At 51.3% G+C, this 24,276-nt stretch overlaps 1 protein-coding gene across 1 annotated transcript; it reads right to left on the reverse strand.

The window, feature by feature from the left end:
• Positions 1-720: 720 nt before the first annotated feature.
• CAVIN1 (caveolae associated protein 1) lies at positions 721-24,260 on the reverse strand. Its single transcript, XM_080369222.1, has 3 exons — positions 24,129-24,260; positions 18,927-19,390; positions 721-3,357 (listed from the first exon to the last, which is right to left on the reverse strand). Exons 2-3 carry the CDS (start codon positions 19,344-19,346, stop codon positions 2,692-2,694), a joined length of 1,086 nt encoding a protein of 361 aa, XP_080225348.1. The 5' UTR covers positions 19,347-19,390; positions 24,129-24,260; the 3' UTR covers positions 721-2,691.
• Positions 24,261-24,276: the final 16 nt, after the last annotated feature.

A 24,276-nucleotide genomic window follows, 5' to 3' on the forward strand; every position in this document is an offset into this window, starting at 1 on the left:
CGGGAAACTCAGCTGGGTTCCGGGCAGCGCCGTGACGTCGGCCGCCGCCACCGCCTCTTAAAGGGGCAGCGCCACCCGCGCCGGGGGCCCGGCAGCGACCTCGCGTGGGGCAACGGGCATCAACCACGCGTGGGGCAGTGGGGCCCGGTCCCTGTGTGGGGTGACGGGCATCAGCCACGCGTGGGCCACTGGGACCTGGTCCCCATGTAGGGCGATGGGTCAGCCACGTGTGGGGCAGCGGGCCTCGGTCCGTGTGGGGCGATGGGCATCAGCCACATGTGGGCAGTGGGCCCCAGTTCTACGTGGGGTGATGAGCATCAGCCACGCGTGGGGCACTGGGGCCAGCAGCCACCCTGCATGGGGCATGAGACACCGGTCCTGTGTGGGGCAGTGGGGCTGGTAGTGGCCTCATGTGGGGCAGTGGGGCCCAGCCCTGCATGGGGCAACAGGCATCAGCCATGCGTGTGACAGGGGACATTGGTCCACGCGGGGCACTGCGGCCAGTAGTAGCCCCATGTGGGGCACTGGGCACTGGGCCCTGGTCCGGTGTGGGGCAGCAGGCACTGGCCCCACATGGGGCAGTAGGGCCAGCAGCCAACCCACGTGGGGCAAGGGACATGGGCCCCACGCAGGGCAGCAGGGCACGGCCCCGTGTGGGGCGTCTCCCTGCACCCTGGGCACCCCACGGCCCAGCCGGCGCCATGAACAGGCTCACGCCGGTGGTTTAGAAAAGAGACTTTATTAGTTGCGCTGCTCGCCGGGATGCAGCCGCGGGAACGGCCGGGGGCTCGTCCAGGCTCCCGCTGCCCCGGCCCCCAGCGCTGTGGGATGATACACCTCCGTGCAAACCGCCCGTGGGCCCGCCAGAGGCTCTGCGGGGGGACGCGACCCATGGGCTGGGGGCCCAGGCCGGGCTGGGAGCCACCGCCCCGCCTGCCCCATGGGCAGGAGGCCTGGCAGCGCCCGTGGGCAGCCCAGAGCCAGCACCCGGTGTCCCCGAGCAGGGAGGCAGCTTCTCCGGGGATGGCGGCTGCATCTCCCAGGCCCTGAGACGGGACCCTGGGGCCGGGGGCAGGCTGGAGGCACTAGACAATAAGAAGGAAAATAATTCTTAGAGGAAAAGCAAGTTTATATATTTGGTTATGTCAGCAGCAGCAGCCCTCCCTGCTGGCTGGGGGAGCAGGCTGGGGAGGAAAGCAACTGCGCTCGTGGGCAAGGGCTGAGCCCAGCAAGCAGCCGGGGATGAGCAGGATCAGGTCCCTGTCTCGGCTGCCTGCTGGGATCAGCCTCCCCAGGAGCACCCACAGCTCCCCAGGTGAAGGTGCCAGGCACCGAAGCCTCCTGCCGCGCTGCCTGCTCCTGCAGGGCCGGGTCCTGCTGCCGTGAGCCTGCCTACATGAGAGCTGGAGTGTGGCAGCTCCGGGCTGAGCCGGGGCAGTGCCCTCAAGCTGGGGGGTCTGGGGGGTGCTGCCCTACGCTGCCTTGCTGCAGGGGACGGTGAAGCTGCAGGAAGTAAGTGGGAAACGGGGAGGAAAGCACAGGGTGTGGGCACGAGCCTGAGCCATGCCAGGGCCCCTGGAGGAAGCAGATGCTCAGAAATACTCAAGGTCTGCTGCTAGACCAGTGTCAAGGTCGCTTCTCTGACAGTCAGGAGCCTCACATGGCATCAGTGCATCCCATATCCCTCTGGAAACAAGTTGCAGCCGGTGGTGGTTGCTCCGGCACCGCTGCCTGTGTGTCCCCTCTCTCCAGGCAGGAGCATGCGCCTTGCCGCCAGCTGCCGCCATCCCTGCGGGTGTGAAGGGACCAGACCCAGCACCCCACCGCTGCGGTGCTCCCTGCCCCAGCGAGAACTTGCCCGTGGCCACTGGGCCACTGTCAGCCAGATCTGTAACGTGGGCAGGGGAGCGCACAGCTCACTCTGCTCCTACCGCAGCCGGGAGCAGCAGCGGGCCCCGGCTGGGTGATGCCATGCGGGCACCCACGGCAGTCCCAGCTGCAGGGTGGCTTCGTGGTGAAGCCGTCCTAGGCACCGCCACGTAACCCGGTCCTCAGAAGGGCAGAGAGGAGCAGAGCTGCCTGCCTGCCATGCAGCTGGCTCCGCTTCACCTCTACTCTGTCCATCAACGGGACTTGCTCAGCTCTTCCGCACGCTGGGTGCATCACAGTTCCTCTGCTCCCCCGAACGGGGTGGCCAGCTTGGGGTCTGGGGGTCTTACTGCCTGCGGGGACAGCCGCGCAGCCTGGCACAGGGAGCCGGGGTGGCGGGGGGCGGTGGGCTGCTTGGCAGGAGGCTTTCTTGACACCAGGTCTTTGCTTATGGAGGACACTTGAGCTTTCCAGGTGTACAGCCGTTATCTTGGTTTTAGCACTCTCCAGCTGGGCTGGGTCCCCGTCACTCAAAGCCCATCGTGCTAGAAGGCTCTCACGCAGCCTGCGGCAGGAATGGTCTCCAAGGGTGATTTAACAGTGTAAGAAAAACAGTCCCGTGTTCCTAATGTTTCTGTGTGCTAAAACTAAAATATAAAATACACCTTGTCCAAGCAGGCAGGGGATTGGCGTCGGCTCTGCAGGGTAGTAAAGATGCATCGTGTACACTTTCCCTGGGGCACCAGGGCAGAGAGAGATCTCGAAATGTGAATGATAACGTGTTCAGCCGTCGTCCACAACCCTTCCGCGCTGCAGCCTGTCCTACTCGCTGTCACTCTTGTCCACCAGTACCGCGTCAGACTCCTCCGTTATCTCCAGCAGTGTGTGCATCTCGGGGCTCTCCCCACGCATCAGATCCGAGTTTTCTCCCTCCTCTCCACCAACCTCCACCAGCTCCGTGGCTTTCACTTCCACCTCACCCTCTCTTATTTTCTTGACGTGGAAAGTGAAGGGTGGCACTTTGTAGACGGCTGTCTTGGACCTGGCATAGATGGTGTGGTCAGGGGTGAAAGACTTCCTCAGCTTGTCCCGAGAGGTCTTCATCTTCTCTCTCCTTTCGTTAGTCACAATCTTGGTGCCTAGTTTGTTCATCCTCTTCTCCAGGTTGTGGCGGGTCTTCTCCAAGTTGTGGCGGGTCTTCTCCAGGTTTTCCTTGGTCTTTAGCTTAGTCTTCTCCATCTTCTCCTTTGAGAATGCCTTCTTAAAGTCATCCACTCTTTTCATGCCGCTCCTTTTGATACGCTCTGCCCGTGACTCTTCAATAATCTCTTCAATCTCCACCTCTTCATCCGAGGAAAGCTGCACATGGTCCTCCTCTGCATGGTCCTCACCCACGGGCACCTCCTCACCCTCGCCTTCCTTCTCCAGCTTTTCACCCTCCTTTAGAGACTTGCTGATGCTCAGTTTAGATGGGAGCTTCACTTCATCCTGCAAGACACAGAGCGGAGCCAGTGAGACACACACCCCCCCAGCCTCTCCAGCCTCGGGAGCCAGCTGGAGAGCAGCGCACAAGGCAGAAGCACAGCCACAATTCAGAGCAACGCAGACCCAGGCGAAGTCAGGCCTGGGTTCAGCCTCCCTTAATGCACTTGATAAATTACTGTCACGAGGATCTGCTCTACTTACAGCCGCTGAGGGCTCTGCTGTATTTAACCTCAGGTATACCAGTTCTGCTGGCCCCGGGGCTGGTTCCAAACCCACCCATGACTCCAGCAGTGCAGGAAGAGGCAGGCCAGCACTCAAACCGGAGACTTTCCCCTTCCTCCTGTGCCTCTGTCACAGTTCCATCCCCTCCAGTTTCATCTTCATGCCAGGACTTGGCCATCACACGCTCCCCGCTCCTGGCCCCAGGAAAGCCCCCACCCGCATCCTGCAGTGGAGGGGTGCAGGGGACCCCCTGGAGCGATGTGGTGCCCCTTTGCTCCCCAGCATCTGCCCAGAGTGCCCCCCCCCCCCCAAAGCCCACGATGCTTCAGCTTCCTTCCCGTACGTGGTCTTCTCTTGGTAAGACCGCTAGCCGCTCCCCCGTCAGTGGCCTGGCCAGGGTCCGGCCAGCAGCGGCCCCGGGCACGGCGTGGTGCTGGGCTGCAGATGGCAGCACAGTCTGGAACTGGGAGTCCGGCCACGCTGCCTGGTGTGCACTGGCCAGCCCCGGCCTGCACTCAGACTTTCCCAAGGCCTGCAGGATCCAGATGTGCGGCTGAAACATCCCTTGGGATGCAGCAGGCTGCCCTTTTTTTCCCATTTCTCCACTGGGGAATAAGTTAGGCAATTTGTCTGAGCTGGTATCTGGAGCTGGTGGAGCCAGCGGCCCCGACTCACACAACCAGGTCTGCAAGATTCCACTGTCTCTGCTCGGGACTGGGGGCGAATTCATTCAGCTTCTCCAGTCTCCCGGGTCAGCCAAGTTTCTGATCCCAGTGGCAGAGGACAAGCATGCACCCAGGAGAGGGGCACAGGTCTGGAGTGGGATTGGTTTTCATCTGAGCAGCACATAGCATGCGTCCCTGCTGCAATGAATCACCTCTCTGTTCCGAGGACAGGCTGGAAATAGCCTGTCAATGTGCAAAGCATCACAGCTGCGGGGCTGCAGCCCACGGCTCAGAAATTTATTGCCCGCGTGGTTTTAATCTATGGAGCTGGGCGGGAGAGGCATGGAGCTGCCGACACAAGCGCTGTCAGCAAGCCAGCAGCAGCCAAAAGGCAGCGTGTGGAACAGGCACGCAGAGAGCAGAGCTGCTGGGCTGAGGTTTGGAGAAAAGTCGGGGCAGCAGGACGGCTGGGCACCATTCCCAGCCCCAGGGCAGACAGGAGCTGAACAGAGCAAGGCTGGGGGATCCCAGTCCAACACAGGCAGGAGCAGGGCCCAGTGAAATCAAGGGACAGACCCTGGGGTACCCAAAAGGCTTGAAGTGCGTGGCAAACATCGGCTGCGACACGCCGTCCCCCGGCTTGGGGATGCCAGGAGCGGAACTGCCCTGTGTCCCAGGAAGGTGAATTTGCCATGGCGTCCCCTGTGCAAGGCTGCACGCTCTGCATGCCACATTTGCACAGCACTAGCCACTGCACCAACGTAGCCACGAGCTAACAAGCTACACAGGTGTCAAGAGCCAGGACATTCATGATGGTCACACCACCAAAACAGCCGCTGAGGCCCAGCCCCGAAGAGCCACGGTGACTCCAGGCACACTTCTGCACAGGTTTCTCTGGCACTGCTGCAGCAGAGAACGTCCCGATCCCTCGCACGGTGCGGGAAGGGACGGTGTGTTTGCATGCCCACGTCCTGAGCGCTCTCCCACCACCGCACCCATGCACTGCTGCTCCGGCTGACCGAGGTCCCTGCCACGCTGCTGCTCCGGCCTCAGTGCCCGGACGGAGGCAGGACAGGACACCCCCTCTGCAAACACGGGGTGCTCAGCTCGGCCAGCTGCGCCATCCCCAGCTCTTCCTTCCCTCAACACCACCTGAGATCTGACATAACCTTATTCAACACATGACACCAGTACGGCCTCACTTGGGTGAAATTCAGATGCTTTTAGCTGCATTCTCATTCTTCGCCAAGCACAGGGCAGGGCTGATCCTTGGGCAAGCGGAACTTCTGGAGACATGAGGGGATCTGCGGAAAACTTTGTGAACAGTGAAAAAGCGGCTCTGTGGAGCACTGGGCTCAGTGAGGGTGATGTGGGCTGCAGTGTCCACGGTCAAAACACAGAGTCTGCCAGAGCAGGGGGTTCGTTCTGGGTTTTATTCAGAGAGCTGTGCTGGGCAAAGCTCTTCACCCTCCACATCGCAGCCCAGGTCCCAGATACCTTCTGGAGATTAAGGTGAAGCGGCCAACATGTTTTCTTCATTTGATTAGCCACTTCAGGAGAAAACAATACACATGCTCTCCAGAGGGTCAGGTCAGTCCAAAACAAATCCACGTCACTGGGAAGGCGAGGATCCTGTTATCCTGTTCTGCACAACAACACCTGCTGGAGCAATCCCAGGGACTCCCGGGGACCCTGCCCCACCAGCCGAGAACATCAGGAACTCCGGCCACTTCCTTCCCTCTGAGTCAACACAATGAGCCAGAACAAAGGCATCCCCCTCTCGCCTGGCACGACTGTCACTGGAAACAGGCCATATCCTGCAAACTCAGATACTTATCAGTCCCTTGTTAGCTCCAGAACATGTGTCTGCCGAAAGAAACACCACCTCAAAAACTCCACGTCTGCCACATAAATAATTGCCTTTCCTCATGTTACACCAGCAAATCCACCTTCTGACTGAATTTTTTGATGCGGCTAAGTGGGCTGCACCAGCAGCACACCCATCCAACCTTGGCAGTTTTCCTCACAACGGTTTCCTCACAACCTTGAAGACGTGGCCAGCAGCAGCTCCCGGTACCACGGGACAGCTGGAGCAACCCCTGTTAGGGTGACAGCGTGGCTCTCTCTAATCCCTGTCACTGCACCCCCGGGAAGGGCAGCTGCCCCCCTGTTTCATCCCAACTCCCACAGACTGCACTCACGTGCGGACCCACACCTCTGCTGTCCCACACGCCGCCCACAACAAGTGCTCCTGGGCTTGAGACCCTGCTGATGCCTCTTTCAGGAGGCACCTTCCCTGCTCAGGCACAGAGGCAAAGAGGGAGCACAGCTATTCCCATAAGTAAGGATGCCTCCAGTCCCAACCTCTCCACCACCACCACCCCAAGATGGTTTTCAACAGCTTTTTTCCAGCTGTGCTCAGGAAACACTCTGCAGCCTTCACCCGGCCCCTTTCCCACCGGGCCAGGGTGACAGGGTGGCATGCCACCCTAGGGCTGGCTGAGGGCCCCCGGAGAGTGCGTCTCTCTTTCCTATTCCTGGGATAATTCCTGCATTTTTTCCCCCTGACTCTTCTTCAAGCTGATTGCTTATCTGAGCAGTAGATCACCAGCTGGAGGACAGCTGGTGGATTTTCAGCACTGCTTGCCGTGGGTTACTTTCCTGCCTCCAAGCCCACCTGCATCCAAGAAGCATTCCTGCTGGTTTAGCAGGCTCTGGCTTGTGCACAGTACAGCTGGTGCAAGAAGAACCGACAGCTCTGGCGTGTCTTAACAAGGCTGAATATGTTGCTGCTGAGCATCCTTCGTGTGTCGCTCCCCACCTGCACCCAGGCACTGCCCAAATGCCACCAAGGGTCTCCTCCTCCCTGCTTGGGAGGTGTTTCCCCTGGGGGGGAGGGCAGCTGCCCGGCGTGGGCAGAACGTGCCTGCAGACACAGCCGCGTCTGCCCGTGGTGGAGGACAATGGGACCTCGCTGGAACAATCAAGAACCGTCCTGGGTCTATGGGTGGCTGCCACACAAATCCCCACTCCGGGCAAGGCCCTATGGTCTGTGCACTTTATTTCACTCATGACTCGTCCAGATGAGCCACATTTTTATCACCAGGCATTCCAACTACTCTATTTTTACTGAGAAAACACTGACCCTTGAAGTGGGTGAGTCCAAAATCCTGGGTCTTGGCATCCCTGCCTGTTGGGGTGTTCAAACCTGGCTCCCAGTCAGCAGATGTAAACCAGTTCTGTTTTCTAAGACAGCTTGAATCCAGCTGGCACAAAGACAGTGGGTAAACAAGACCTCTCAGAAGATTTTTATACCAGCAGAAGAAAAATCTTGCCCTGCTCTGCGCACAGAGCAGAGCTATGCCTGGCAGGACAGGGAGCGTGCTTGTACGTGTGCTGGGACCGAGCTTGCTGCCATCCGATGCGCTTCACATAAAGGTTCAGCTCTGATTCAAGTTCTACCTTTCTTTTACCCATTCACAGAGTGCCACCCCCCAGTCCATTTCACTATCCGACACGTCCCTTCGGCGCAGAGAAGCGGTTCACTTTGGGAAGCTCCCTCCCGCTGGCAGAGCTGACGGGACTGGCAGCACGTCCGTCTGCTGACTCTGCGGGCACCCGGAGGGTCCCCGGTGCCCGTACCCAGCGTCGAAGGCAGCTGGCTGCCTGCTGACAGGGTGCTGGGCTGCTCTTTATTCCTCCTGCCCCAAAAAATTCAGGGCTTTGAGATCTACAGGGCGGCCCAGCCTCTGCCCTCCTCCACCAAGTGGGCTTTTTATCTGACATTGTTTTCAAGCCCGAGTTCCCTTGCAGTGAGTCACCCAGGCAGTCCCATACGGCCATGTACACAGCGCCTGGTTGCTACAACACATGTAAACACTTCCCCCGTCATATAAAAGGCCAATGAGACACAAAGCTGAGCTGCATTCCCAGCCCAGCAGAGCTCTTCAAGCACTGCAGAAGCCCCAGCAAATCTGGGGAGCGTTCTCAAAAGGCGAGAAGGGCACCAGGATTGCTCTTGAAGAGGCTCTTATTGTCAGCATGTAAAAAATAAAAGAGTCCCAGAACTCCCAGCCACTCCGAGCTCCAGTTTGAAGATTTAATGGAAGATTTTTCACATGCGGCATGCTAATCACATCTGCAATTAATTTTGTTCCGTTATTTTGACAAAATTGCAAGAGCACAAACAGTTGCGTTGGGTTGGCATGCAGCTGTGACATGCAGAACATGACCAGCTCACATCCCCCAGCTCTGCTAGAACCACAAAAGGCTGAGCCCTGCTGCTGCTGGGTGAACCAGCGCCTGCTGCACCCCCTGTGCCACACCATCCCTGAGGGAGGATTAAAAGCTTCTGGACAGAAATCAGCCTTGCAGGTCAGGTCGAGCCCTGCCAGAGAAGAAAACGTTCTGCTCTCCCGTTGCCATGCTAACTGTTTGGCTCTGCCAGTCTTTAGAGGGTGCTTTTCTGTGCTGACCTTCCATCACGGGAAGGAGGATTCAGTTATTCCTGAGTAAGAGCAACACACCTGGTAAGCACCCGCAGCCTAGCAAAGCTCAGGGATGTAAAGATGCCCTGTGCAGAAAAGAGGAGGGCTGTGCTTTCTTCTCCGGTGTTCTTGTCAGAACAGACTTTCCCTGTGGAGATGGTAATTGTTGTCAGACTCTCTTGCTATCCTGCAAAAACCTGCCTTTTTAAAAAATCTGGTCACTCTCCCTGAAAAGAAGTTTTCCCTGGCAGCTTCCCCCAGAGACCCTGATTCCTGGGCTGAGGTCACCTTCGCCTGGCTCCCGGGTCTGTCCTGTCCACCGACCAACGTGGCCGTTCCCTCCAGACCATGCTCCTCACCCCACCAGGTGACCACCCAAAGGGCAGGCAACTGCAGCTTGGGGTATTGTCTCCAGCAGCCACACAATAAGAGGAAGGCTAACAGGGCACTGTGCTGTTACCAGCTGCCCTTTTGGTATGAGATAAGCGTTAGATAAACAGCAGTTAAAGTCATCACCAGCTCCAGCGTGTGTAACAGTGCCGGGGGGGCTGCCACGGAGAAGAAATGGATGCTGCAGTGCCTATCTCGGACAACCGTAGTTTTAAGTCACACAGTTTGTGCTCTCTGCCTGTCTTTATTCTATTTAAAACAACTTCAAACCATTCCACAAACACTTCCAAACCAAACCTTACAAGAAGCCTGAGGAGGTAGGTATTACCAGGTCTGTATTTCAGAGGGAGAAACTCAGAAAACAGGTGGGATTTGCCCAGTCACAGCAGACACCAGCAGAGCCAACTGCTCCTGGCTACTAGCCCTTCATGCAAGCCACACAGCAATTCCTCCCTCCCAGATCGCAGAGGTAGTAGCACAACAAGTCCTGTAACGCCTGGGAGAAAATCACAGCTCCTCACCACCCGTTATAACTAGGGCAGCAGCGTGCAGCAAGCAGCAAGCACGTTAATCAACAAGTGGAGGCATTTCTGCCAACTTGCAGCAGCCACAAGCAGGCAGAGAGGCAAAGGCTCTGGAATCAGCAGCTTTCAGGGTTTCAAGAAGAGGTTCAAAGCAATCTTCGGGGGGTACTCCTGCTGAGGCCCTAAACTGCTGCCTCCTTGCATGTCTTCTGCTGATTTGGGCCATGGCACTTTCCGCAGCATGGGCAGAGGGAAACCGATCCTGGAGACAGCTCAGAGGGCAGTCCCTGGCGAAGACTCAATGCGCACACTCTGGATCTTCTTTGGCTAAGACGAGGAAAACTACGTTTCAATAGCCAGCGGAAAGGAAACACAATGGAAACACTTACCTGTCCCCACTGGGAATCTGATCGGGACCATTGCCAGCAAAGTAATCCAGATTAGCGTGAGAACAGGCAGAGAGAAAAGGCACAGGGGTATGTTTTAGTAAAGGGAGAAGCTAGGTAGCAAAAATGGGACAGAAATGACAGTCAGCAAAGATTTATTAGAAGGAAGAGCGTCCTCTAATTTACAGCAGGTTCTAGGAGATGAAGAATCGCTTCTATGGTTTCAGGCATGTTTACACTGAACACTGCCATAGGGCCAGATTCTGCTCTCTTTTCACACTCCTCTTCACAGAGTGATTTGATGTCAGCAGTTCTGGAGACATCTCTGATTTCTATGGTGTAGCTGAAAGCAGAGTTTGCTTGTATGTGTAAGATTATGCAAAGATAGCGATTTTAAAACCCTACTTTAATTAATTCAAACACATAAACTGGAGAGATCGAAACAGCTGGGTGCGATTCCAGAACTCCATCCACTGGTTTTGTCAGCGTATTGACCATACCCTAAACCAACTCTGGAGAATACCCAGCAGCTTACAGATGTATATACTCAGTGGCACAACCAGCGTGCTCACTGCAAAATCAGGCTTGGCCTCGACTTTTATGTTCCAAAGGTCTGTAAAAAGAGAAGCCTTGAGTCCTTAGAGAGAAGACTACTGAACCCTGCAGTAAGAAGTCACCAAAGAATACTGCTGAGAAAAAGGAAAAGATCTAAAATATGAGGGGAAAAGCAACGTAGGTTTGGCATTAGGTAAAGGTTAACGGGATAAGCTAGCTCGTTCTCAAGTAGTATCTCCCTGATTAGCAGAAGTCCTTCTACTCTCTGCAATTTTGTGTATTGTGCAATCTTCTTGGCACTTTTTTCTATCAGGCGCGTCTAGTTACTCTGTGTCCTGGAAGCTATGTCCTAAAAGGCTGTATCTCCTTCATTAGCTGGTGAGAAAGAGCAGCATGGTACAGGCACTGGAGCTGGTTCAAACTTGATGGTGAAAAGCAAGGGAGGAACGGGTGCAGGGAGAGGAGGAGGCTGTGTTTGGGAAAATGCTTTTGCCTAGCAGTGAGTCAGAAGAAAGGCAGGGCTGTAGGAAACAGAGAAGTAAATAGATTGTGGAGTGAAAAGGTTTTTTTGTTTTTTGTTTTCTTTTTTCCCCTCTGACAGCAGAAAAAAGTTCTGATCTTATTATCAGTCTGTTTGTACAACTGGCTTTACTCTCAGAGCTGCTCCTCCCAGATAAACCTGTCTCGACTGATTAATAACTCCGGAGCCATTTCTGAACAGCAAAAAAGTAAAGATGGAGTTTGCATTACAGATGATTTGCAGATAGATCTGTGCTGACACTGACATTTGCATCCTCACATAAAGCTATAGACTGAACGTCCCGAGACTTTTTATTCTAAATATCTGATTTTCCCTCACTGACATTGAGCATCTTTGTTTCTCGTCTTTGTTTTTTTCTTGCAGATGGCCAGTGGACCCACAGTTCTTCAGGTACTTTTAAGTTGTAGAAGATGTTGCAGAATCAAGAGCGTAACGTTATCCCAAACAGGACAAAAGAGGGCTAAGCACGTTGGCAAAAAGCTTATGAGCTATTGCCACGCTTTATGTGGGTCACAGACACATTGCTACATCAGAGAGTGGAGACTGCATAGCTCTCTACAGAGACAGCACATCCCACTTCTGGGTAGCGTAGCAAGAAGCATCTTCAGGGAAGATGCAGGAACAGCCCTCAGTTTCCCCCAGTCTTGTGCCTAGGGCAGGCAGTACATTCTCTGGAAAACGGCTGCGTTAGACTGAGCGCGGTTGCTAACTCCTCCTGCCTGGCAGAAGCTGCGTGCCTTGTCTGGAGCTGGGCCGGGGTGACAGCGTGCAGTGAGTCACCCACCACGCAGCTCGCTCAGCGCCTGCCTGGTGAGCAATGCTGAAGGACACAGAGGGACGCAAGCCAACTACAGAGCATTCGCATTGACAGAAAATGGGGGAAATGGAGACAAAACGCGGCAGTACCGCTTCTCCCGCGATGCTCACACCCCTCCAGTGTTCTGCAGCGCCTACAACACGAAGCAGCTTTTACCTTCTACCAGTCAAATTCCCACACAGGGTACACTGGAGAGTAATGGGACTGTGTCTTTGAGAGGCATCGTCTGAGCACTGGCTGGCTTCTTGAATTCTTGGGTTATGTGCAGCCTTGGAGAGTTTTTCCTGCTGTCTGTTAGCGATGTGTTTTGCCGAGGGCTTGCATCTAGTTTAAGAATGGGAAAAGGAGCCACAATCTTACCGAAAACTAGAGCACCCCAGCCATGTAGCCCAGTGAGCACGGCCGGCAGATTCTGCACCTCATTATATCCCTGTGTGCAGTGCCCCACTGGCATCACACAGACGTGACGGATGCTTAGATCCACTGCTGACAGGCACAAGAGAGGCCTGAGAGAGGAATATGTGATCAGAAGGAATATCCCCTTTGGTTTTAGTTTCATGAGCCATTAATTGTCTGATCTAACCCTATCCCAACTGGCTGAGTAGCCTCTGGCCTTTTGCTTTGAGACAATTTACTGCTGCACAGCTCGGCGTGTAACTATAACGCTGAAAGGACTGCAGCAAAGCAAACTGTCCTGGCTCTAACTGCTTATAAATAATACCTGAGCAATGAAATATTAATGCAGTTGATTCCAGGCTGCAACAGAAAAATCCATGCTGTTGAGCTGCCTTTTGGCAGAAAGACTAATAATCTGCACTAAGAAAAATCTTGAAAGTTAGAGCTATTAAAATCCTGAAATTTTGTTAAGGTTCACTCTCCTGCGTATTATTCTCTTGAGACTCTTATAATTCAGTCATGTGCAGAGAATATGAAGGATTCTTTGCACATCAAGATGTGAACGTGGTGCCCCTTACAGTGGAGGGAAAACGTGCAGCTGAATCCAGCCCAAACGAACCCAGCTGAATGATATTTCTCTCCTTCCCCTGGGATGGCATTTTTTCACCTCTAATTTTGCTGCTTCTGTGACCAAAAGCAGGAGAACAGAAGGGAAGATACAACAGCCTTCTGGGTTAAGACCCATGTGTTCCGGCAACAGAGACAAAGGATCAGAGACAAACAATATTAACTCTTAATTAATGAGTATCAATTTGTATGATTCAGATTTTTTGTGGTTTTTAACAAAGGCTTCATGATTAAGTCTCTTTCGTATTTCATTTAAGAACAGAATAAAATAAAGCAAAAGCCAATCCAGCACCAAAGGAATATCCCGTTCCCATTCTCTGCTCCAGTTCTCTGCTGAACCTGGGATAAGAACCATTGTGGCTACGAAGGGAGCTGCTTAGTGGATTCACAGCAAAATAAAACGGGCCTTTTATTTTAAAGTATTATCAGAAAAGAAATACAATACACACTGGCTGCTACAATGGCAATCTCTGCAGTGAACTACTGGGAAAAGCAGATGCTACCTACAGCGCTGCTCCGGATCAGGAGGAGGAGTCAAGTGCAAGCACAGAGCGCTCCTATATGCACGGAGCAATTGCTCTTGCAGGAAAAGCGTAACGGGGGTGCCCAGAGCCCCTGCCTGCCCTCAGTACTGTAATTTAAACTGTATTTGGAATTTCTATTTATTCTTTAACACTTGTAGTTGGGCAAGTTCCGCTGAACCCAAGGCATGTAACCACACAGGCTGTTCTTTGGGCATGCAGATCCCACGGGCTCTCATGAACCCTTTGCCGTCATTAGGCTCATAAGGTTTTTTGTTTCAGAATGATTAATTTGAAACAAAACCATAGCTCGGGGCAGCTGACATACTGTTTAGGAGGTGGAGAAAGGCTGCAGCCCAGGGGCAGTGGGTGCGGCGGCTGCGGTACGTGGGTTCGTACGCCCTGTGCTGCCTGCCCTGTGCTTCTCATCAGACCCCTGAGCTCATGTTCTTTTCCACGCTCTCTTCTGGGGCACCCAGACCTAAAAATAAGGCAGTTCAGGTCTGGCCTCCAAATCCGTCACGTTAATGTGCGGGTTTGAAATTCATCCCTCCTCCCCACGATCAACAATCTTGTTGCTCCCATCCGTATAAGGCCCACTCAAGGCACAAAAGCCAAGCTGCGCTATTTATATTTCCTCGGCCAGCCCTACCTACTCCACACATTGTACGGCCGAGATTCACGTTCTTCCTCGCCTCTCCTAACTGCCCAGCCCTTCCCAGAGAAACTCTACATCTCACAAGGCTCTGGAGTCACCCGAAGAGCAGAGGAGCCCCAGAGGAGCCCCCAGACATGTGGGGCAGCGTGGGGAGCAGCATGTCCATACACCTCCGACAAAGGCTGCTCTCTTTCCAACAAACAATGCCGAGCATCACGAGCCATACCTCCCTCCAGCTCAGCGCCCACATGAGCCTCAAAATAAAGGACCAGCACACTTTAGAAATTCAATACTCAATACGTGTGCCGAGTGCTGCAAGCATTTTGTCCGGCTGCAAGAAAAATCAAGCCTTTGACATTTGCAGGAATAAGTTTAATTGTCAAAAGATGTTTAGAAGAAAAATGCCGTGCTTCTGTTAAGTGCTGACCCATGCCGTTCTTCAGACGAATGCAGCACGCTGTCTGGTTTCAGCGTAGTAGCTTTTTGCATAGGACATCCATTCTTTAATCATGAACTATAGTAACCAGCCCCAGCTTCTTGTATCCTAAAACCAGGAGATTTGGGATGAAGTCACTTCAGTTTGTTTTTACTAGCAACCACTCTAACCAAATTTGTTGGTGTCCTAATTTCTCTGAAAGGCAGGAGTCCAGCACAAAGGAAGCACTGAGGAGCTCTGTTTGCATGGGCTGCTAGCAAGTGCACGCAGTCATTTGACATCAGACTTTTTAGGAAGGCAAGTGCTGTTTACGGTAAGAGTACGTGAACTTCTGTTTACACAGCAGCTTGACAAAAGTCTGTCGCCTTTGCTTTTGGTAGGCAGATTTTCAAAACAAAAAGACGGATGAGGTAATGTGGAGGGGGGTTGGTTTTTTTTCAGATTTTATTCTCAAGAATCAATCTAATTGCCTTTGGTAAGTGGAAATAAAAACTCTTACCCCGGTAGAAACCAGACCAGCTCCTGGCAAAATCAGGTAAAAGCATATTTGAGAGAGTGAGCCTGTGAGAAAGCACATTTACATACGTGACTGCGAGTAACAGCCCAGCCCATAAACATTCTGCTTAATGCCTCACCCTCAGCCAGCCTCAGTGGAAGTGATTTTCAGCTCTGCACTTTCTCCCCCAAAGTCTGAAACTACGCAGGCAGATGTGCTCCGGGCTCATCTTTGACAGGTCAAGCTTTCCTTGAATAAAATTTGATTTTCATTTCCTCCTAATCTAACAGCTAGCAAAATACAACTCCCACACGTAGTTTGACCTCTTCTACTAAGGTGCCAAAAGGTCTTATTTGCACTCCTGAAATAGTCCCTCCATAACTGTGGGAGACTCAGCATTCAGCACTGAGAGGATAATCAAACATCTCTAACAGTAATGAGCCAATTTATCTTTACCTCCTTTTATTTCTTCATACTGCAGAATCACACAATATTAAATCCCTATAGAGCATAACTACTGTTTTGCTCAGCTACCTTGCTTGAAAATAGCCACCGCTGGTTTTATGTAATATTTTATGTCTCTTAAGATGAGTTTATCTCTTGTTCTCCAAAAGACTAATAAATCTTTGCATTTTTAGCCATAGCAACTGAAATTACAATTGCCCAGGAAAGTTAATCTCAGCTTTCCAAAGGCAGTTTTTTTTGAGTTAAAAAGCAGTAATTAATGTTGCTTGCCATCAGAGAATTAATTACATTACCAAGAAAGTACCTAACATAAACTTTGCTAGGTGGTGGGTCTTGAGAAGTGAAACACTGAATTAGAAGAGTTATCTTGCAATTATTTTTTTTTAATGATAGACACAGTTAGGAAACCACAGTGCATTCTTCTCATTTACACTCCCGAGGTGGAGTCCACCATAAAGTTTTGGTTTTATAGACTTTTGATACATTTTTTAAAAATGTCATGATTATTAGTACTGAAACACAGAAGGATATTAGTAAACAGGTTAATCCAGTGGGAATCGACAAGGCTTCTTGCAACAAACAGCACTGTTCAATATCAGTAAAGCAGCTGAACATCATCCTCAATTTGATAAGCACCTTTACAATGTACACACAAAAATATCACTTCTTTCTGCAGAGTTTTATTATTTAAACATGTTATCATTATCTGTTTTGCATAATCCCAGACAAAGCACCGCTCTTGTCATTGATGTGCCTAGAATTACTGACTGTGATAAAATATTCATATGAACGCATTGGGACACAAAATTGTATCCTGATGTTTTGGCAGCTCTGCTGTGCAATTCCCACAGTCAGCCTGTGTTAGGAATTTCTGAAGAATGATATCTCCATAATTACAGTAAGAGACAAGCTCTAAAAGTCCTGCCTCTCCCAGGAAAAAACAAAGCAGAATAAAAAACCACAAAGCCAAAAGCAAAACTTCCGAGATCACCCAAAATGTTTAACTTCTTCAGAATAAAAGGTCTCCACAAATAAGAGAGACTCCTATACCCAACAGGTTATTTTTCCTTACCCCAAGCCATATGATTCAGGTTTCTGTACACTGAAAATTACATGATGACATTTTTATGGAGGACAATCTACAGAATAATACAACTATTAAGCAACTCTATTTTCTATTTGAGAAATAATAATTAATGTAGCTCTGAGATAAGACTGTAGGTTGATATAATTTGGAAACTTTCTCTGTTGAGCGAAATTCTGTTTCCATTGTATCCAGGAAAGAGCAGTATTGCACAGGACTGCAAAAATATCCCCCATTCTTCCCAGGGATTCCCTGTGGTCCACACCTGGCCACCGACTTCTCATTGTATGGGTCTGTCTTTGCCACAATAGCACAACCTACGATCAATAAACTCATTTGTTACTCAGGCACATTAATATTATTATTGCCTATTTCTCTCTAGTATTCAAACATCAAAAGCCCATCATGGATTTTGTTTTTCAGTTTAAGCACCAAGTTAAGAGATAATCAAGAGTTTCTCCTCCAAGAGAGACCTTCATTTGCCTTGGCAGCGTCCATCACAAGCCTGCACGCCCGCTGCCACACCTTCCGTCTCCCCAGAACTGGCCCTTACTCGCTGTGGCAAGGTCTACTCAGCCTTCCCGCAGAAGTGTGAGGATTTCCATGAGGGTGCAAAAAGCTGTGTTTCACGTGAAGCAAACCTGCAGAATTTCTCACTTGTGCTGTGCGGCCTCACAGTCAAATCACACTAAGTTCCATGCTGGGAAATTGTTCCGAATTACAAATAATTCATTCTTTTTTTGCTAGTATCTTCATGATTCACAAAATCCCTGCTGTAGTCTCTTGCCTGCTGATTTGCTCAGAGGCTGCCCTGTCCTCGTTACATCAGCAAAAGCATTGCCCCTGATTTCCTTTAGAAGCAGGATCGCTTTTCAAATTCCAAAAGAAACTCTCCTCAATATTCATAAGCAACAGCAAACCAAACTGAACTGCTCACAAAATGACAATCTGCCAATGTTCAGGATGCTTCCAAAGGACCTAGAAGCTTGCCACCTTTCTACCTATTTCTATAACCCACAAGGAATGTTACGTTTAAACAACTGCCTTCACTCTTCTCCTTTTGCACCGTTTGTTCCTTCTGCAGTACATGAAGAGTTCCACTTTATGTTTCCATTAAGAGATCTATCCTCCTGCAAAAGCTTTACACAAAGAGCTTATAATAAAAAAATACATATACATATACATATATATATATATATATATATATAACCGGTTAGGCTGCCCGTATGATCTGAATAGGCTGGAATATTTTAAGCATTTGTAGTTTTATCATGCCTGAAAGGCTAAGCTCTGAATCAGAGTGTTACACAGGCCCCCGTACTTGTTAGATTCCTGAGCCTATTATGATCAGCCCTCCCTTCAAGCCCTGTAGTAAGAAGCATTTTCCCTTTGTTTCTGCTTCTCTCTCTTCCTGTGATCAGCACTACACATTTCTCGATTTGTCCCTACGCTGTCTATTATTAACCCAGAGGCTTCTAACTGAATCATTAACTATTTCACTCACTTTTCTTCCATGGACCGCTGTAAGAGTTTGCTCTGGTAAGGAAGACTAACTCCAAACAGGAAAACTGACAGAAACGTATTCCTCTCTTTCTCCTTCTTTAATATTAAAAGAAAAATCCACTGCTTAGTGCAGGGGTTGAACATCAAGCAAATCAAAGCTGTTACTGAAACCAGACAACTGTAAGATTCAAGACTTGCAGGTTGCAGAAAAAAGAACGTGAAAGTCTGTACGAGCACAACGGCAAGGGCAGAGCCGAGCACTAATGAGCTCAAGGAGCTGTTTGGAATTTTCTCTAATGTCTCTATCTGCCCTAGTCAGTGAGATTAACCCCAATGCTGGGGTTACTGTCTCTTGCCGTTATTAGATGCATGTCACAAATCTGAAATATTACTGCTCTCCACATAGCGATACACATGTCTCTCAGTGGAAAAGACATTGGCAGGCGGATTTACAATATTCCCTTCCTGAACGCAGTGCATGCTTGCTCTTTTTTTTTTAGCTAAGCAGTAAAATCAGGTTATTTGGATACTTCTGGCCCATTGCAATGACTGCTTAGGGCCATTCTCACTATCTTCATTAAAATTCCTGTTAAATGTAGAAACTCTTATCAAACCTTGTCTTCAAACACATAGACAATGTTAAATCATGAATGAGAGAACTGCTTCAGACCCGCCTTAATTGGGACCACCAGTCAGGGGAGTCTGGGAGTGTCACGGACTGACCGTGCAGCATGACAGAACCCTCAGCAAACAAAACACTCGCCAACAGGACAAAAAGCAGCGTAAAATATCTCCTTACCTGGTAGATCATGACTTTGAAGTTTCTGCGTTTCAGGAGCTCCGCTTCATTGGCCTCAAGCTTCTTGATCTGCCCAGCTTGCTTTTCCAGGTTCTGCCGAACGGTTTTCACGTTGACGCTCACCTTGCGCACTTTTTCCAGCATCTTGTTCACGGTGTTGCTGGTGGTGGTGTGTGCCTTTGTCAGCTTGGTTAGCTCTCCTTGGATGCTGGTCACTGCGCTATCCATCTCTTGCTGTCTCTCCTCCAGCTGTGTTTGGGTCAGCTGAATCTGATCCACCGCTCCAATGATCTTGTCCAGAAGGGTCAGCACCATCACACCATTGATCTGGTCTGATTTGATGGGTTCTTCAGGCACTTGCTCCTCTGAGGCCTCGGAAGCAGTTGGTGGCTCGATAATTTGCAAAGTAGTATCCTCCATGATCGCTTGGGAGTCCTGGCTAGCAGAGCCGGGAGAAGCTGTCACTGCAGGGAGAGAGAGAGGAGGGAAAACTAAACCCGAGCCTCAGCTAAACTCTGCGCTGGGAGAAACGCCAGAAATGGAGAGCACAGTGTGTGGATGTCTGCTGAAATTCAAATGGCACAGCTCTGCAAAGCCGTCCAGTGAAACTGCCCTGCAAAATTTTCCAGGCTTGCAGGTCATTGGCTGACTCCACCTCGGCTATATAAAAGGAGCCCGCTGCCAAATGCCTGATGACCCACCCTTTCTGAAATGATTAAAATAGTTGGAGGGGAGGCGATGGCTTTGCATGCAAACACAGGCACAGCTCAGCGAGGAATGCAAACCTCTGAAACTACAACCGCCTCTTCTTTACCGTAAGTCTAAAGGCACTATAAGGAACGAGAGGAAAAAATAAAAAACCTTGAATAAACGGCTTGGGAAGCTGCTGGAAAGAAAGCAACCCCATCTGGGCGCAGCTGTATACATTAAAGGAAGGCTGGTTTAAACAACTGCACACGTTGAAGTTCAGCTGGAAAATCCAGATCTCCTGCCAATACTTAGGTCTTTTTTCCAGGACTATGAGAGCCTGATTTTCAATACTTTAAAAGAAATGCTACAATTTGGATTCAGTAGTTATGGCACATGACTTCTAGGTCATAAAAATGCAAGCTGCCATGTGTGTGAATGCACACAAGAGCCGTACACATGATATAGACAGTGTGCACCAAGTCTCTACGCAGATTTAACACAGAAAGAAGTACAATTCACTCCTGAAGTGAGGCAGCTTGGCCACTCCCACCTAAAAGCAGCTATCTCAGCTCTGCAATCCTCTATCCATCGACAAATCCAGTCACTAGACTTTTAAATGCGGGATATGCTTCAGCATATGCCATGCAAAAATGTACTGGTAAGCAATGCCCAAACACAGTGTGTTAGATAAGGCTTTATTGGAAAAAAAAATACTAATTGTTTCAAAACTTAATCGAGTACATACTGCTTTGGAAAACATGGGGAAGTAATAATGTTTATTTTGCTAACTTTTAACCTCAGCACGGACACAAAGCAATTCATATAGTGTTGGCAGAAGTTTATGCCTTGTGGAGGCATCATCACGTTGGAAGGCACTTGGGAGGTGCTACCAAAGGCTGGACCAAGCACCGCAATGTGAAGAAGGAAAATTCAGATCTTGAGAGTGACACCATCACTGGCGTTGGCTCAGCCAGAGGAAATCAAGCTCCCACGGGCAGAACCGCTGTGAAGCCTCGTCTGGCCTGGGCAGCAGAAAGCCCTTCCAGGCTCAGCTGAAGGGCTGTGGGCAGACTGGGAAGGCCGCAGTTTCCCTCTTGTCCTGTAGCCTTGACAACAAGCAATTCATGCTCAGCACATCCTGCCTCCTGCCGGGGTCAAGCCTGCCCTTGCAATTTGCCACAGGCGGGCAAATAAAATGACTGCTCTCCAGCACTCAGGTTCTGCAGGCTCACAGCCTACCTCAAGACAGGGCTGGAAGAAATGCTGAATTCCAAGCTTACAAACTGGGAAACCCACGACGCACAAACAGATGTACAGGAACATTGTTTAATGATGAATGCTCATGACAGTCAGCACTTTCCATGCCCCTGTGCTCTCCACCATGTGACAGCTCGCTTTTTACTGCTGTTGTACCCACACTGCACCACTGATCTAGATCTGGTTTCACTGTGCATCAGTTAATTGTGCTGTGTTGCTTCTACAATAGGTATTATGTCACGTCTCAAAAATAGGTTGCTTTTCTATACCCTGTTTTTTCCTGGAGGGACCTTTTTCCGGTGCATTTATTTCCAGTGTTTGCTGCTGATGAGTCAGTTCCATGAAAAAAATCCTTACTCCAGGCAGATAACGTTGAGGCTCTGCAGTTGTTTCTCACTGGGGATATCTGCTTCAGAGTGGATTTCCACAGATATTTGCTGTGAAGTTTCATGTACAGGACAGGATGCAAGCAGAGCAGTGCTCTCTTTCTAAGTCTGCCACCTATTCCGTGTGTGATTTCAGTGCAGTCTCTGTGCCTTCATTTCCTCATTTGGGAATAATAAAAAAAAAAAAAAAAAGAAAATCGGACTGAGTAGGTCAATCTGTACAGAATCAGATAAAACAAGAGAACAGGAATTTGGATTTGCTCTTGATAGACAGCAGGAGAGATGCAGTGCCACACTTGGCGCTTGCTGCGCGTGCAGCAATCACACCCCAAGCTAAAATGAGATGAGTAATTTTCTCTGTTAGGACTAACTTCATCTCAGCCATTTTCTGCCGTGGGGACGTCCCAGGAAAAGCCAATAGGTGGCAAACAGCAGCCTCCCGCTGGGAGCCTTCCCACCCAGCTGAGCACACAGGGCTGTGAGGTCTGACTCAATCTCTTCTAGCGCGAACAACGTGCTGCCTCTCGTTGCAGAGCAGATACAGTTTGATCTCTGGCTCTTCCACACTTGCACTATGCCTTAGATATCACTGATCATTCCAATATCCCAGCGATTTTATACCACTATACTATATAATTGCATATATATATATATATATATATATATACAACTACCAAATGTGTCATATGGACATGGAACAGACAGCGCAAACAAAAACTAGCATATTTCAGCTTCAAAGAAAAAACTGTCAGACATACGCAGGACAACAAAGGACGACAAAGTCCAGCAGCTGCTTCCACATCAAGCCGTGGAAGTTCCTGTGACCATAGGAAACAGCTCAGCTAACTAACTTCTTAAATAGCAAGATACAGCTGGTTAGGGCCTGTCAGAAATAAGGAATAGTCTTGGCTTGCGGGGGACAGACTCTTGTTAAATTTCACCAAGTGCAGCTGACACAATTTGTCCCTTCACCTCTAGCTTAAGTGCAGAGGACATGGACTGGACAGAGAAAAAGAAAGAAAACTATCCTCTCTTGTTTTCCAAGGACGTGGGAATAAGCACAGGGGGAGGAAAGGTGCAGTATATGTGCAACTTTTTCTACTGTTAAGATGCATCCCACAGATAAGGTGAATTCAGCTTTGCAGGCCACTACCAGTGTAATGCATTTGGCAGGCACCTAACTCATCTCATGGCAAATTAAGTTAACTTGTTATTTAACCTTCTAACTTGCTCACTTTTTCATAATTGAGACACATCAAACATCAGCATAAAAGCAAAAAACTGAGTGTTAGCAGCCCTACAACTGCCATTTCCATTCCGCAGCACCACCAGCCTCACGAACACAGCCTGAGCCTGCTGGCACAGGGCGTCATTTGCCGTGGCTGCAGCCCACCACGCTGACCCGCACGATGTCATTACCTCCTCACACATCTGCAGGTGGTCTTCCATCCCCCAGGAGCTCTCAGGAGCAGTACTTGGGATCTGATCTGCTGAGCCTGAGCAGCACCCACACCCCGTCGGTGCCCATCTGTCAGAGCATTATGAATAAGTGCATGGCAGTAACTAGGATCTTCCATTCCGGAGGCAAACGCCTGCCCAAATCCCAATGAGGCATCACACCTCCGCTTTGCCGCACATGACTAGGGCCTTTCAAAACAAAGACAACCATGTGAAAAGGGATCTGTGGTTAAATCATATTTTCGCTATTGCAGAAGCTCCTCTTTTCACCATATCAAGACCAACCGTTTACTCAAAGAGTCAGTAAGCAGTACTTGGAAGTTTAGCGTATTTTAACTTAAATTTAACTGTCAGGTTTTGCTTCCTTCCCAATGAACTGTGCTTCCATTAACAGTCTAGCGCAGAAAATTCCTGATGGGCAAGGAGGTTGCTTGTATTTAACTGGTTTTCTGTATTATCAAGTGCTATACCCACAGGCTGCTGGAGGCAACTGGTTCCACTGATGCATGCTTGTACAACACTTGGAATTAACTCTGAACTGCCATTTTTCGCTCTTTCATTTCCTACAATTCTACTGACTTCAACAAGGAAACTCTTATTTTGGCCAGTGGGAGTGAGAAGGCAGCGAGGCTGGGGCGTGGGAGGCTTGGCCAAGCTCAGCCCAGACCCCAGGCAGGCGGTTTGGTGGGGGGCTCCCTGCCACAGCCCTGACCGGCACAGGCCAAGCACAGCCCACAGCCCTACGGGTGGCTCAGGGGGGGCTCCCTGCTGCAGCCCCGGCCAGGCACAGCCCTACGGGCGGCTCAGGGGGGCTCCCTGCTGCAGCCCCGGCCAGGCACAGCCCTACGGGTGGCTCAGGGGGGGCTCCCCGCTGCAGTCTCAGCCAGGCACAGCCCTATGGGCGACTCAGGGGGGTCTCCCCGCTGCAGCCCCGGCCAGGCACAGCCCTACGGGTGGCTCAGGGGGGGCTCCCTGCTGCAGCCCCGGCCAGGCACAGCCCTACGGGTGGCTCAGGGGGGTCTCCCCGCTGCAGCCCCGGCCAGGCACAGCCCTGCGGGCGGCTCAGGGGGGGCTCCCTGCTGCAGCCCCGGCCAGGCACAGCCCTACGGGTGGCTCAGGGGGGTCTCCCCGCTGCAGCCCCGGCCAGGCACAGCCCTGCGGGCGGCTCAGGGGGGTCTCCCCTCTGCAGCCCCGGCCAGGCACAGCCCTACGGGTGGCTCAGGGGGTCTCCCCGCTGCAGCCCCGGCCAGGCACAGCCCTGCGGGCGGCTCAGGGGGGGCTCCCTGCTGCAGACGCGGCCCAGGCCGGCAGCTCGGGGGCTCCCCACTGCAGAGCCCGGGGCCGACCCCCCCAGCCCCGCAGCTGGGAGAAGCCACCCGCGGCATCGGCCCGGGGCTCCCCAGGACCGTACCTGTGGCCTCCGCTGCTCCCCGCAGCCGCCTCACACAGACGAGGGCCGGGCCGGGCCGGGCGGGCCCCACCAGGGAGGGCAGGCCGCACCCTCGCACCTCGCCCACGCTGCCCGTGACGTCACTACCTGCGTCACGGAGTCGCCAATG

Source organism: Falco punctatus, assembly GCF_963210335.1.
Source record: "Falco punctatus genome assembly, chromosome: 19".
Taxonomy (NCBI): Eukaryota; Metazoa; Chordata; class Aves; order Falconiformes; family Falconidae; genus Falco; species Falco punctatus.